Source organism: Microtus ochrogaster (assembly GCF_000317375.1).
Source record: "Microtus ochrogaster isolate Prairie Vole_2 chromosome 6 unlocalized genomic scaffold, MicOch1.0 chr6_random_2, whole genome shotgun sequence".
NCBI classification, from domain to species: Eukaryota; Metazoa; Chordata; class Mammalia; order Rodentia; family Cricetidae; genus Microtus; species Microtus ochrogaster.
In genome coordinates, this window is record NW_004949095.1 from 9,021,278 (window position 1) to 9,036,742 (window position 15,465).

The following is a 15,465-nucleotide window of genomic DNA, read 5'->3' on the forward strand; positions in this document are numbered from 1 at the left end:
CCAGCCGGCCCTCTGTTTGTGTTTTCTTCTTTGCCTCCATTTCAGTTTTCAAGTCTTGAACTGTTTCCATTATCTGTTTGATTGTTTTTCCTTGGTTTTCTAGGGTACCATTCACTGATTTATTCAATTCTTCAAACTTTCTGTTATATTTCTCATCCATTTCTATAAGGGCGTTTTTTACATGCTGTTTAAGGGCTTCAATCACTTTCATGAAGTCAATCTTTTCTACTTCTTCTTGATTAAGGTGTTCATGTCCTCCCGTTGTGGGGTCACTGGTTTCTGGTGGCTTCATGTTGCTTTTTAGCTTGTTGGGCGAATTCTTGCCTTGGCGTCTGCCCATCTCTTCTTCCAAATGCTCCCTTATGGATCTTCTTTTACCGGATCAGGTCTCCTTGCCTACCCAACGCTGGCTCTCCCCAACGTTGGCTCTCCTGGCGCCGAGAGAGATCAGGTCTCCGTGCTGATTGGGCAGCTTGCAAACAAAGCGCCTACCCTGCTTGGCGCAGGCAGGCCATAGAAACAAAGGAACTCCTGCCCGCTTGGGTGCCGAGGATTTGGACCCAGTGCCCAGACAGGCTGGGCTGGGTGATATTATGTGCCGAAAGAGGGCGGTGGGGCCGAAGTGGGGAGGGTTCTGCATGAAAGCTGGGTGGGCTAGGAAGAAAGATGCAGTATGCAGGGAGTAGAGGCCCTGCAGAGAGCCCAAGAAGGATAGGGGGCCAAGGAACCTCTGAGCTCCCTGTCCCAGGCTGGCGCCAAGGGGCCAGAAACTCACCCCAACACTGGCTCTCCTGGCCTATTTTATTTGTTTTACAGGCAAGGAAAGTAGGGCACAACAGAAATGAGAGCACTCATTCAAGATTCTATGGCTTTTAAGTTAGACAGCTGAGATTTGACTCCAAACAGTCCAGCTCTGGATCTGAACTGTTAATTCTGCTCTCTGCCACCTCCCTGGCATCCCTTTTTAGTCTGTGATGTGTAACTCCCCGCCCAGCCCAGACTTTTGACTTTCACGTTTTAGGAATAAGGGTATATCCATCAGTGGGACCACTATGAGCATATTCCTCACCCCTAAACCCTGGTTTCCTGAATTTCAGAGTACCAGGATGACTGGGTCCTCCTCTCATGTCCTAGAGCCTGCCCTTCATCTCAAAAGAAGCAACAGAAATCACCCCCTACTTCCCTTCTCTCGCTATAGTCATTCTAGATAACAAAGAGCTGGACAGTGAAATAATGAATGAGTCCCTTTCCATTGTTTTTAATACTTTTCAATACTTTAAACAGTGTCTCCAATGAGTTCATTAGTCAGAAGCAAATATTTTAATGGGAAAATAAAAATAAACTGCTCACAGAACCAAGACATGAATCCATGACATATTCTTACCAAGTGGAACTTAGAGAATGCTTGATGTCTCTTCTGAGGCTGAAGTTTATTTTTGAGATCTCAAAGATACCTTATTAAGAACTAGGGTGTTACCTTTTGTTCAAACTCAGCCCTGCACATTCATAGGCTAATTAAAGGGTCCTTTATGAAGCCACCACTTAAAGACCCGCTGGGAGGAGTTTTCTGCTGAATTAAGAATTTTTCAGCATAAAAAGAACACAGCTAATAGATGCACAGATATCCCGGTTTGCACGTTTATTGGATTAAAGGAATCATTTTGTCACCCAAATGCTCAGTGTTAGATGAGCTTTTCATTCTCATCTTGCTGATGTCACAATTGGCAGGAGTGAGCAGTGTATCAAATGTCTGAAGTTCCTGTGGTATCTACAGCTACAGCCCCTTTCCTGATCCCTCTGGACTGAGAAGTGCAACAGGTTCTGTGACCATCACTGCCTTGTCTTAGATGCAATAGTTTGGATGTGGGACTCCAGATCTAGCCAGGGTCTTGGGAGGATTAAATCAGGTAATTGACAACTTACTTGGCAATCCGGAGAGGAAGCTGGCAAAAGACTTGGTTTGATGGGCAGTTAAGGTAACTGTTGGTGTCTATTTAGGTTGGTTTCTTGTTCTTACAGGACTCAAGTTGACAATGGGCTCCTTAAACATATTCAATGTCAAGGCAGAAAAAAGAAAGAAAGAAAGAAAGAAAGAAAGAAAGAAAGAAAGAAAGAAAGAAAGAAAGAAAGAAAGAGAAAGGGAAAAAAACTGAAGAGCCCAACTTCTATTCAGTGAATATAGCTACCAGTCGAGCTACTCATTCCATATAGAGTTTAGGGTACCACCAATGAACTCACCACTATCCCCTAATATGTAGCAAAAGAGTGCCCAGATTTGGGAGTTGCAGTTTTAAAGCTGAAATTTAAATCACAGATGCATCCCAAAACCTGCCGGCTTTGTTTTGGAAATTTATCAGAACCCACTGAGACCTAGATGCTGAGTGAAAATTTCTTGGGCAAGAAATAATGTATGACCAAGTCCCATGGACAAAGCCTGGTGTATTCAGACATGAGAGATGAACTGAAGAGTTAAATCTCAGCTTCAGGGTGCAGAAGTGGAGGTCTTGTGATAAAACAAAACTAAAGAGAAGAGAACTAAGATTCTTAATACCCTATGCAAGGATGCTACAAAGGTGTGCAGCTTGCAGAGTTTGAAGGCCGAAGTCCCCCTCTAGTGTCAGGTTCTGTCTGCCCACAGTACAAATCTTCCAGGGTACATTACACCAGGCTACACTGTCATTGGCCAGTTACTGTTAATAACTGTTAATTACTGTTAATAATAGCTTACTTCCTGCCACAGTCCCTGTCCCCTGCCAAGAGGAAATTTTATCAGAGAAGAGTATACAAGTGCATTTGCTTACTAAAGGTAGGGGTGGGGAAAGTTCCAAAAAGTAGTCAAAGTAGAAAACAGAATATCTTTACCCAATCCAAGACTGAAAGGGTTGCTTGTCTAGACCCCATGGGCATAGGCTAATCCTGCTGAGCAAGTCTGGGGCACACTGAAAGTCTACATTGCAGTACAGCAGGGCTGAAAGAGTTGGAGGCTAATTTCCTTTATCCACTAGCATCCTTTCAGATTAATTGACAGCATCTGCACTTTCCACTTAGCATCGTCCTATTCTGAGGATGCACTGAATGTGTGAGTTTTCTGTGCCTTCTCTGATGGACAGCAGAGTTTAAAGTTTGGCTTCAAAGTAGCCTCCATCACTGACAAACATTCATCTCACCCTGGGGTGACCAAGATAAAGGAGTCACTCAAGCAGGTGCTTATCTAATGGTCTGGGAAATAGTTGAGATGCTGCTGCTGCTGCTGCTGCTGCTGCTGCTGCTGCTGCTGCTGCTGCTGCTAATAATAATAATAATAATAATAATAATAATAATAATAATAATAATAATTTTTTCTTTTGCCTTTTATTGAAAATAGTTTTTTCTCACATAATATATCCTGATTATAGTTTTCCCTTCCTTTACTCCTCTTGATTCCTCCCCATCATCATTATTATAGAACAGATCTGGCCTCAAAACCTCCTTCGATCAAGATGCCTTTTCTTAGGTTCATACCACACAATATGAGCCCATTCCAATCTTTCCATCATGTTAATAGCTTCCTGTCCTCTTGTCTCTGGTGTTTGCACAAGGCTCCGGGGGGACTTATATACAAGTCGTATGGGAGAGAAAAAATATGGATACATTATTTATAATTTGCTGTCTCCTGAAATTTCATCCAAGGTCTACTTGTCTTTTAGAGACATGAATTTAAATGAGGAAACAAATCTATTCCCCGCAGAGCCACAGGGACTTGGTGAAATGATCTTCTGAGAGGCAGATTTCATTGTCTCTTTTAATACTATAAAAGGCAAACAAGACTCAGTAAAGCTCATCCTCAGAGACAGTGAACACTATAAAAGGGTTGTCTTGACCTTGAGGTTAAGTGAAGAGGTAGCTAGAGATGAGTAATGAGGAGGTTGATGTTTTGTTTACTTTGCTTTTGTATTTTTATTCTTTTTTTATTGCCTTTGCCCCTGCTATCTCCTTCCAGGTCAGGCTGTTCTGTGACTCTCTCCAGGAAAACTCTGGGGTCTCCTTTGACATAAAACTCAGTTTTTTTAGGTTGTAAAAATGAGTGAAAATTGGCAAATCCTAGACTCCAACACAGTGAGTAGTGGATTCTGGAAAAACACGTGGTTACCAGAATTTCTTTTGGAAAAGGAAGTCTGTGTTATCTGCACACCAGGGCATTTTCCTCCTCCACTTCCACGCAGGAGCTGGGGGATTTCCCACTGCTCTACCACTTAAAAAGGGGCAGGGAGACAGGGCAGACAGACAGAGACACACACAGAGGGAGGTCTGCCTTTGCTCTCCTCTGAGATCTAGCTGTGGAGAAGGAACTGGCACCCTAATCATACCATAAGACTATACCTTCCCAAGCATGTCTAAATGTCAGATCAACGGCTTGTATTAATCAAACTGTCCACTTTATTGTGTGTTATCAATATCCGCCTTCAACAAGGTCCCTGTTTGTATTCGCTCATTGATTTTCTTTGGCCCCAGCTCTTTTTCTGTCTTCCATAGACAGCCATCCCAACATATCGAATGGATACCCTTTGAAAAACACATTCTTACAGAATTGTTTTGATTATGAATGATTTAAATGTGCGTAAGGTGTTTTGTATTATATAACTCATTACAAATGTTTGCACTTGGGCACTTTCAGATTCATCAGTCTTTTACTTCTAATTATTGTAAAATATTACTTGATGTGTGCCTATCACATTTGCCTTTCCACTCTCTCAAAGATGGGCATCAAATTGTCTCCAGCCTTTCACAATCCCAAATGGTGCTGCAGTATATCCTCAATGTATCCACCAATGGGCCAGCGAAGCGTGCAGAAAATGAATGGCCAGGTACAGGGTATGTAGTTTAAGTACTTACAGACTGGGTACACAGGAATGCCCTTGTTCTCTGGGAGCACACATCATTCCTGATGATTTGACACAGTCCAGCCTTGTCCAGCCTTGGAATTTTTGACAGTCAAATAAGATTGATTCATTGTTCTTGAATTTAAATATCTCCCCATTTGTTAGACTTTCTATGTTTAACTTACCTGTTCATACCATTTGCTCATTTTTTTAAAATCAGGCTTCCTGGTAATATTATCCAGTATTACTTGAGCCGCTAACATCCATGGTAAAAATGTTTTCCTGTCAATAGACCCCAGAGCTATTTTTCGATATTCTTCGGTTCACTTTGTGATTTATTATCTTACTTAGTCTATTTCATGTGTGGCATTCATTTGGGATGCTGTTTCATTTTTCTTTATAAAGTTAACCAGTTTTGCCAGCATCATGCACTAAGTAAGCCATCTGTTCATTGATTTGTGATGCTTTCCTGTATATTAAGTTCATCCATACACATAATCTGTCTCTGAACTCTGAATTATCTATTTTATTCCATGCTCTATCCATCTGAGGTTCTTTTTTTCCTCAAAGCCTACATTGTGCGTTTATATCTAGAGTTAATTTTAATACATTTCCACATGGTAAGATAAGTTTCCTTGGCTCCCGTTTTCAAGGTTTATTTGGCTATTTGATGATGGCACTGAATTCTCCATGGGTATCATGTCATCTGAATTATCCCATTTAGGTATGAAGTCTTCCAAATTAAATTTATATTAGAATTGCAACATACTTATAAGTTAATTTGAGAAGAACTGACATCTTTATGATGGTAAGTTATCCCTTCTAAAATGCATAGACTATGTCTTCATTTATTTAAAGAATCCATGTTTCTCAGAATGTTAAATTTTCCCCTATAGCATTCCAGTGTTCTTGGTTAATTTCTGGAACTTTTATTATTTTTATTGCTTTGTGACTTGTACCTAATTAAAAAAATATTTTCTAGTTGATTATTGCTGATGCAGAAAAATATAATTGATTTTATATATTGATCCAGCATCTAGCAACCCTGCTGACTTTCTTACTGATTGTCATTATCTATTGTTTCTATTAGTATTTTAGGTAAATATAAAGCTGGCCAGATAGTAAAAGGAAAGTGGTGATTGTTCTGCCCCTATGAGGACCAGTTCCAATCCCCAGCATCCAAGGCATTGGCAGGGTTGGAGGGTGACAACCCAAGCCTGTGTCCCATCTCTAGTGAGACAGAGAAAGGGATGTCAGGGTTTTTCCTAGCTATCCGGTCTTGCTGAATAGAGGAGTTCCAGGGTCAGAGAAAGTAAGATGGAGAGTAACAGAGTTAGTTAGATACCAGACACTGACCTCTGGCCTCCACATCCCCAACCTGGAGCGTATACACACACACTCAAATATTTTAGGCTATTTTCTAACATTTATGGACAAGTTTCATTTCTGCACTCCACATTAGCTGGACCCTCTGAAGCTATCCGTGGCAGGAGGCGAGTTAACCTTGACTTGTTCACGTTCTTGAAAGGAGCACATTTAGCAGTTCAGAGGTATAACCTCACTAATTCCTCATCCACTGACCCTCTTCAGCGCTGTACTGCTTTCTAAAATAAATACATAATTGGCTAGCCACAAATAAACAAAAATATTACTCACTAAGACTGGTGGTAACTCACTCGTTAAGTTATAGAGTTTTCTTCTACTTTAAGTTGGTTTTGTGATGAATTTTATCAAATGATAGTTTAATAAGTCATGGATTTTATACTTCTTACTAATGAGGTGACATACATTGATGGCTTTTTAAAATATGTGATTTACTATCATTGACAAAATTCACCTGAATATGTTTTTTTATGCATAAAGATTTAGTTAGCTCTATTTAGACATTTCACATCTATAATCGTAAAGAAAATTAGCCTATCAGTTTTTCTTGTTTATAGCTCCATGTTTTACCAACTTCATGGGGAAGTATTTACTACTTTTATTTATTTTTTTCTGAGACAGAGAATCACTGTGTATCTTGTGACTATCCTGGAACTCACTCTGTAAACCAGGCTGATCTCAAATTCCCAGAGCTCCACCTGATTCTGCCTCTCAAATGCTGAGATTAAAGGTGTGTGCCGCCACACTTGGCTTCTACTGTCTTTTCACACGCAGTATTACCTTCAAGTAGACTGATGCCCAATGCCCGTTGACTTTGTTCTGTAGGTGACTGCATTTTTCTGTCTGGAATCTTTTAGAATATGGCTGAGGGGCCATGTGTGCTCACGTGCATTCGTAAGAATGTGCACATCTGTGCATGTAGAGTCCAGAAGTTAACATCAGGTATCTTTTGGTATGTGGGGGTTGTTTTGTTCGTTTGTTTTAAAGACAAGGTATCTCTATGTAACAGCCCTGGCTGTCCGGTCTCAAACTCAGAGAGATCTGCCTGCTTCTGCCTCCAGGGTACTGGGATTAAAGGTGTGTGCCACTATGCCCAGTCAGGAATCTTCTTTGATTACTCTTCTAGCTTATGTTTTGAGTCTGGGTCTCTCACTGAAGAGCTTGCCAGAGTGGCTGGAAAGGCTATCCTGTGATCTTCAGGGACCTGCTGGTTCTGCTTCTGCAATGCTGCGATTATGGATGTAGGAAAACGTGGTCACTAGGTCCTCGTGCTTGTGTGACAAGCACTTGCCCCATTAAGCCATCTCCCCAGCCCCATGTTTTTCTCTCTTTTTGACAGTCTTACAGTTCATTCCGTCTTGGAATCCTTTTATCTTTTTATCTCCAGTTTGACATTCAATGAGGCTTTTAAGTTGGCAGCATTTTATCCGTACTTCTCACATTTGTCTTTATTATTAAGTTAAGCATTTCCTTCTATTTGCATTTTCTTTTCTTTTTGGAACTTCTATTAATTGAATGTTAGACTGTGTGTGCTGTACTCCAAATCTCCTAGTTTGCTTCCTCTTTATTCTTTCCTCTTTTCTTAAAGAGGTTCTCAGTCATATATTCCAATCCATTGCTCATATTCTAACTGTATCTAAATCCTTTATTAGTCCTTCCTGTTGCACAATTATTTTAAACCTTATTATTCAAATTAAATATTTCTGCTGTGTTTTAATTTCTTAGTTTTTCCTCATGGTGTGGCTATTTTTTCTTACCCCTTTAAATAAAGTTAGCTTACCTAATTAATGTTGTTCTGATAAACTGAACTAGGTAATCAATGTCATATTGATTATGATTGTCCTTCCAGAATAGCCTTGTTCCTCAGTGCATGGATACTTGGGTCTGTAAGCCTGTGCTCCTTTGAGGTTATCAGTCCCTCCTTCTGGAAGTGGATGTGATCAAGAAAGACCAATTGCAGATGAAGCTGGCCAGACAATGAGTTCTCTGTGGCAGCATAGAAAAGAATAGATTTCAAAAGTATCCTACAACCTGTGCTGTGCCTTTTAGTACTGTTTGGTCTCGCTGCTTATTTTAATAAGAATAACTCTGGCCTTGCTGAGAAAGCTGAGAAATGTATTTGATTTTACCTCTTCTGTCTCCTGAAAGGGTTGTATAAAGCTTATGAGATCTCATCATCAAATTTTCAGTCTGCTATCACTAGTGATGCCACACCTGAGCCTGGAGAGTCTTTGTAGTGTGAGATTTGTAACTTCAAAATAAGCTTTGAAGAATAGTTGTGATACTCAATACATTATCATATGCCGCCTTGGGGGACCTCTAGTAGACAGTGGTGTTCAAGGAGTGGTCCCTGTCATCCATGTTGCTGAATTTATTTACATAGAGTTGTTGTGCTACTGAACAGAACAGGGACATGTGGCCACCCTTTGGGGAGGTTGTAGGTCTCATTGAGCAGCGCTACTATTTACTGTGGCTTATACGATGACCTCATAAGTGCTCCAGAAAGAACTTATATCGAGCTTATATATCGCTAGTCACAGGATTTGATTTTGCCCATTTTAAATTGTATCATCGCCAATGTTTACAGAAAAATCTAATTTTGTGTCCTCTGTCGTTATCATAGGGATGGATGTTAGCGCTCACACAGCACTAAACATCTAATCAATACCGACGGGGTAGGTACTTGTTGTCAGGCTCTGTTCTGAATGCTAAGGACAAAGTGGTGATTGACAAGTCAGATGCCTATCCCTGTGATTTTTTTAGTAATAAAAGGAGATTTGTTATATTGACTTACATGATATAGTCCGGGAAGTTCAACAATGACTGTATCACAGTGGAGGGGTTGAGACTTTATAAAATTTTTACTCAAAGGATGGAGGCACCAAAAAATAAATAAAATAATAATACCCGCACCTCCAAAAGGAAACTTGTTGGCTTAAGCAATGCTATGTCTGCAAAGATAAACATAGGGCATCGCTTGCCTTCAGTAGAATGTCCGTCTCCTTACACAGCATGATCTGGTTACTGGTATCATATCCCTCCAACCCAATGCTTGTTTGCTGTTAGCTAAATCTTTACTTTTCCAAATGCTCTGTGACTTTCCACATGGCTGGAGTACCGTTCTCCACAAGATCAAGAGTGATCTCTGTCAGTTCCTAAAGTAAGAAAGCTTCCAGATTAGCGCTTGTCAAATTCTACTCCATCCCACAACCTCACTTCTCAGCCCCCCTTCACCAGCTGCCGGCTTCACCGCATACCCACGCTGATGCCCTCCTATCCTCCCATGTCTGTCTCTGTCTCAGAGCACTGAGACCTGGAGATCTTATTTGTTTCTTCCACAAAACCATGAGCCAACCAAAGGATGTCTTCTCTCCCCTTGTATATCCCCATCGCTTATCCTGGTATTTAGAAACCAAGAGACATTTTCCCATATGTTTGTTAAGTGAATAACAAGACAAGGTGGTAAATTTGAAGATTCTCTGAAAAAGTCGAAGTGGTAAAGTAAGCTCATATGAGCTGATTGACACCTAGGCTCTGCCCACAGACTTCGGCTGTACCCCAAAGTTTTGTCAGTTACTTTGTTGTTTGTTACTAGGTTGTTAGTTTTAACATAGTGGATGATTCTAGGGAAAATATACATTGTTCTGCATTTACTGAGAAACCTGCTGTCCCTGCTCGCAGAGGAACACTCTGATGTCACAGTTTTAGTTCTGATGCTGAGTCCATCAGACTGGATGGCAGGCAGAGGCTCTCTACAACGATTAGGCTGAGCCCATCAGAGAAGGCAGAAGGTAGAGGCTCTCTAGAGCTATTGTGATGAGTCCATCAGAGTGGACAGCAGGCAGAGGCTCTCTAGTGCTATTAAATCTGACCATTTTAAAGACTGTGTGTGCCCAAGGACACAAAACAAGCGAGGGCTGGAAAGGGACAGAGAGAGCTCTTCCGCTCACCCCCCACTGGCAAAGAGCCATCCAAGTGCCCTGTGTGTTGTGAAGATAGCTGCTCTCCACTCAGTGTGCAGCCTTTGATGCCCAACACAAACCAATTTCAGAGCAATTCTTCCGGTGAATGCCCTGGGCCTGTGGATCACACAATTACATCTAGAAATACTTAACCAGGAGACATTTCAGTGTACTGATCACTTGGCATTGCTTTCCTTCTAACTTGGTAAATTACCATAGCCTGTGCTTTTAAGAAAAATGCTACTTTATTCAATCAGGCTCAAATTATTGCACCAAAAGGAAGAAAAGCCTCCTAGGTTATGTGCATAGTCAGAAAAATTATTAGGATGATAACTTTTAGGGTTAAAGGTGGGTCTCTGATTAGATGGCATCCAGAGAGCAGAGGGTGCCTGTGATCAGCCCCGATAATCCTCGAAAACATACAAGGTCACGCTGTGCACATTGACCCAACAGGTCAATCAGAACATGCGAGAGTTTTTATAATTGCTAACTGAGCCAAAGTCCAATACCTCCAGAGAAACATGGTGGCATGGCAAAGGCTGGGTCACAAGGCTTACACTCAAGGTGAAACAGCCCCTCTCCTCTTCATCCCACCCAAACTGAACGTTGGAATGTCCAGGATGTGGTTACTGAGGCAGAAAGAACATGAGAAGTAAAGGGAGAAAGAGAGAGAAGAGGAGAGACAGGGAGATGTGTGTGAGAGAGGAGGGAGAGAAAAACTCCATTATCCACATAGTCATCTGGATCTAAGCAGGGAGGGCTGGCCTAGAGGTCTCCAAGGTGCCACCGCATTTACTCGCTCCACCTCTTGGATTCTGAGAAGAGGAACATGTAAACTGCAGATAACAACTCTATCTGAAGCACTATGGTAAGATACTGACCTCTGAGCCTGTCTCCCTGCTTGACACTATGATGTGGTGGAGCGGGGATGGAACACCAGAATCTGAACAATAATGAAGTACATGACTTGAGATCTCTCAGCAAACCTCTGCTTTCTTTTAGCAGAGTCAAGGGACTGGTAGGTTGATGAAGGACTAGTGGGTCTGAGACAAACTTGGGATGCTTTCGAGGCTGGAGGAGGATGGAGGGAAGCTTCATGCCACATCTTCTCCAAATTCCCAGGGACTAAAGATCCCAGGTTGCTGCTTCTGATCATCTATAAAAGCAAAAATGCTTCTTGATTGCCTTTCCCACTAATGCCATAGACCAAATTACAGTAAATCGAATCTCTTAACAACCAGATGGCCTTGTAATTTATCAAGGGTAAGGCAAGTGCACCCAGAAACCATGCATCAACCTCCCACACACTTGGACAGTGCCTCCACCTGCCAGCTTACTATGGGAGCTCAAAAGGAGGAGCATATGGCCTTCCTCTCCCAGGGCTCATCTGAGACCTTTATCCCATCCATCTTTGGCATCCCTTAGATGCTTATTCCTTCAGCTGATCTTATTCTTATCTTCCAACTTTAAAAATAAGTGAATGGTTTGTGTGTGTGTGTGACAACTACTTAGATACTTAAAAATGGCTTGCTTTGGGTAAGGGGAATTTTATTTTATTTTATCTTAATTTATTGCATGCGCCTACATTAGGTCTAACTTTAGAATAATTAAGAATGGACTTGATACCCTCTCAAAGTATCTATAACATAAATTTTAGTCATTATCAATGAAGAAGGAGCTTATGTAAAATTGGTTACTTCTATAGTCTCAAATTGAGTTTGGTTTTATATGTGTATTTGAATGAGTTGTTGTGCTGGGTTTGGGGGAGAGATTTTCGTGAGGGACCTATGGAATACTGAGAAAAATGAGTTTTATCTCTCTAAGAAACTGCTTTCAAGACCGGAGTCAAAGACAGCCTAGCTGGCTGGAAATAAGGCCAGTGTCCCCAAAGCAATACAGAGAGGGGACAGAAGTCATTCATGGCTGTCCCCAGAAAAGAAACTAACCTTCAAGGAGAGGTGAGACATGAGTTTTCAGAAGGTCTGGGACATGCCTTAAAAAAAAAAAGTCAATAGCTCTTCTCCTGTGACTCCTAAAATCAGTTTTGAAGGGAAGCATTTAATTGGAACATATATTGCACCTGCAGTATTTTGTACCTATACGTCAAATACAAAAATCACCTACTCATTACATAGATGAAGATCCTCAACAAACTGGAGTATAGGTTATATTTTTTTAAGGTTTGCTTTTTAACGACTTCATATTTTATTTGTACATGCATATATCTATATGTGTATTTGTATGTGTGTATATACACCACATGTATGCAGGTGACCACAAGGACTGAAGAAACTATCAGAGTCCCTGGGTCTGGAATTGCAGACAGTTGTGAGTCGCCTGAGGTGGGTGCGGGGAACCAAACTTGGGTCATCCGAAACAGCAGCAAATGCTCTTAAACACTGAGTCATCTTCTCCATCCGTGGATGTATTCCTTGTTTTAATAGATTTTACAGTACACTTGACGTGGGTTCTGAAATTTTGAGTCTTGTAACTTTCTGAGCAGTTTTCCTTCTCTGTTAAAGTGTCGGATCTCTATCGACCTGCCTTTCTCTAAAGTTTCTCACAAGAATTAAATAGAAAAACAAATTCTCTTGGTAAAGCATGAATTTTACAGAACCATATCACCAATACTTGCTGTGACTATTCTTGAAAGTGCCCTGTTCCACCAACCTTTGGCAAACCTGTGGTAGCGATCTGCAGGAGTATGGTCCTTGGAGTTAATAAATCTCTGGGTCAGGTGGGTTGGGGGTGGGGACTTGATGAAGCCCAGTAGCCTCTTCCTAACACGGAATGCTTTACAGAAAATCTGTGATGGGTACTCTCAGAAATTTTAGTATGCCATCTTCCTTGTGTGACATGTCCTGCCCAAGTCATCCACTGTCCTGACTTTCCAAGTGGCAGGGTGTCACAGCTGTAGTGTGTAACACCACCAGGAGGCGCTGTGTTTGCTGGAGCCTGCAGTCTGGCTTCAACCTCTCTTCCTGTCTATCTCGGTTCCATATAGAAACATAGCTGTATCATGTGGCCGTGTTCTTCACTGGCCCGGAAGCCCACATTTACAGAGCTCCACCATGCCTCACGTGGCAGGCTGTGCCTTTAACTTGCCCTCTAGGCAGGGTCCTCCAGTGTAGACTGCTCTCGGCTTGCCTGATAAGCACAAAACTTATCTCAGAGGAAAGTGCTTGAGGATTTAAGCTTCTCTTACAGCTAATTAGGTATTGTTTTACAGATTGGGTTGTTCCTTCTGAAAGATGAGCTGCAATTTACTTCCCCTGCCCTCTCCTTAAATTTAAACCGAACTGTAAAACATGGCTGTTTGATTGTTTAGTACAATCAAGAGATTGCTTTGCACAGGGAATAGACATTCATCTCTATGCTAATGCTGAGCTTATTTGGGCCCTCCTTAATGGCTACCACGTGGATGACAAACACTTTGTTCAGATGCTGTTCTTCCATTGAAAAGGTGGTCCAGACAGTGGTCTGCTGGCCCGTCTCTGAACAATCAGTGGCATCATCTTGTTTTCATGCTCCAAGGGAGAAGACTTTATTACCCCCATTTTACTGATGAGGACGTGGATGCTCAAGACTTTTAGCTTTTAGTCAAGCAAACTGAGAAGCAAAGAATCCAGACCACAGACTCAGAATGTGTTCAAGTTTCACACCCACACACTGAATTTCACACCCATGCATCATGAATTTTACTCCTGATGAAGTACCAACCACAAGACTCTTTAAAACATCCTCTGACCCAAGGGTCCTTGTGTATAATGGAGAAAGGAACCATTTTTTAAAAATTGCCTTGGGGCTGATAAGATGGGCAGCAGGTAAAAGGCATTTGCTGCCCAAGCTTAGCAATCTGAGTTCCATCCCCAGGACCCAAGGTGGAAAAAAAGAACTGGCTCCCTCAAGTTGCCCTCTGACTCCAAATGCATGCGTGTGGCACACATGTAATAAATCTAAAATTTTCAATTGCTTATCTTCTGTAGGGGGCCGGCTGTTCTCTCATCCTCAAGACTGTGCCCAGCACTTGATGAATGGAGATACTCTGAGTGGAGTTTACACCATCTTCCTCAACGGGGAGCTAAGCCACAAGCTGCAAGTATACTGTGACATGACCACAGATGGGGGCGGCTGGATTGTAAGTACATGCTGTAGGTACATCTGCAGGCTTCTAGTCCCCCTGACTGAGTACCTGAGGATTGCATTGTCACCATCCTTTGGACTGTCCTTTTCTCTACCCCCTTCACTTGGGTCCTGGTCTCCTCACTGCCTTCAAGACCCCCATCCAGGAGCCCACTCATAAGCAGAGAAAGGAATGACCATAGTTTGTTTGTTTGTTTGTTCCATTTTGTTGCTATGATAAACACTACGACCAAAAGCAGCACAGGGGAGAAAAGTGTTTGACTTACACTTTCAGTCCCTAGTCCATCATTGAGGGATGTCAGAGCTGAAGACAAACAGAAGCTAAAGCAGAAAGCATGGAGGAAAGTTACTTACTGGCTCAGTGGCTTATGCTCAGCTATTTTTTATACAGCCCAAGCCCACCTCCCTCAGGACAGTGCTACACTCAGTGAGATGGCCCTTCCCACTTCAGTCAAGATAATTCTTGACTACTTGCCAGTCTCCTGGCAGCAATTCTTCACCTGAGGTTTCCTCTTTCAAGGTGACTCTGTGTTGTGTCAAGTTGACAATAAAACTAAGCAGGACACATACGAAGGGTGCAGTGGCCTATCCCAAACAAGGGATGTGAGATGACTGCCTTCCTTGCCTTGGGCACCTTCTGCAAACCAAGTGAATGCAGGGGCTGCTGGGGAAAGGAAAGGAGTGAGGCACAAGGATCCTGCTTGCCATGAGCTGGAGTTAAAACAAAGAGGAGGCAGCCACCTCTCAGAAGCACTTGAGCCTCTTCATGGTGAGGTAGTTCATTTCCCAATCTTGGAGGGTAGCATCTGGTAGATCAGATCTGGACAGAATGTGGATGGCCCTCTAGTTGCAAGAGCTGCTTTTGTCTTCATCCTGTTCCAGATCCCAGACTCTTCCCCAGAGCTGTCATAGCCTTTAGAGAGCAACAGTGGTTGGGAGAGACACTGGTTGCTGACACCACCTCCTCTCATACCTGATAGGCCAGTGCAGAGCATAAGAAATAGGGCAGCTGGAGATGCTAGCCACTGCACACTGAGCAAGTTCCTGAAGCTGGCTCTAGGCAGAGCAGCAGGGGTTGATTTCAGTGTGAAAGGAAGCAGCTCTCCCTCCCCCCCCCC

At 42.2% G+C, this 15,465-nt stretch overlaps 1 protein-coding gene across 6 annotated transcripts in view; it reads left to right on the top strand.

The window, feature by feature from the left end:
* Positions 1–15,465, top strand: part of Tnr (tenascin R) — a 432,460-nt gene that overhangs the window by 404,359 nt on the left and 12,636 nt on the right. For all 6 annotated transcript variants that reach the window (XM_005363935.3, XM_026787587.1, XM_026787586.1 and 3 more), the window contains one exon: positions 14,191–14,342. In XM_005363935.3, the coding sequence (XP_005363992.1) occupies positions 14,191–14,342 (152 nt within the window). The remainder of the gene's footprint in view (positions 1–14,190; positions 14,343–15,465) is intronic.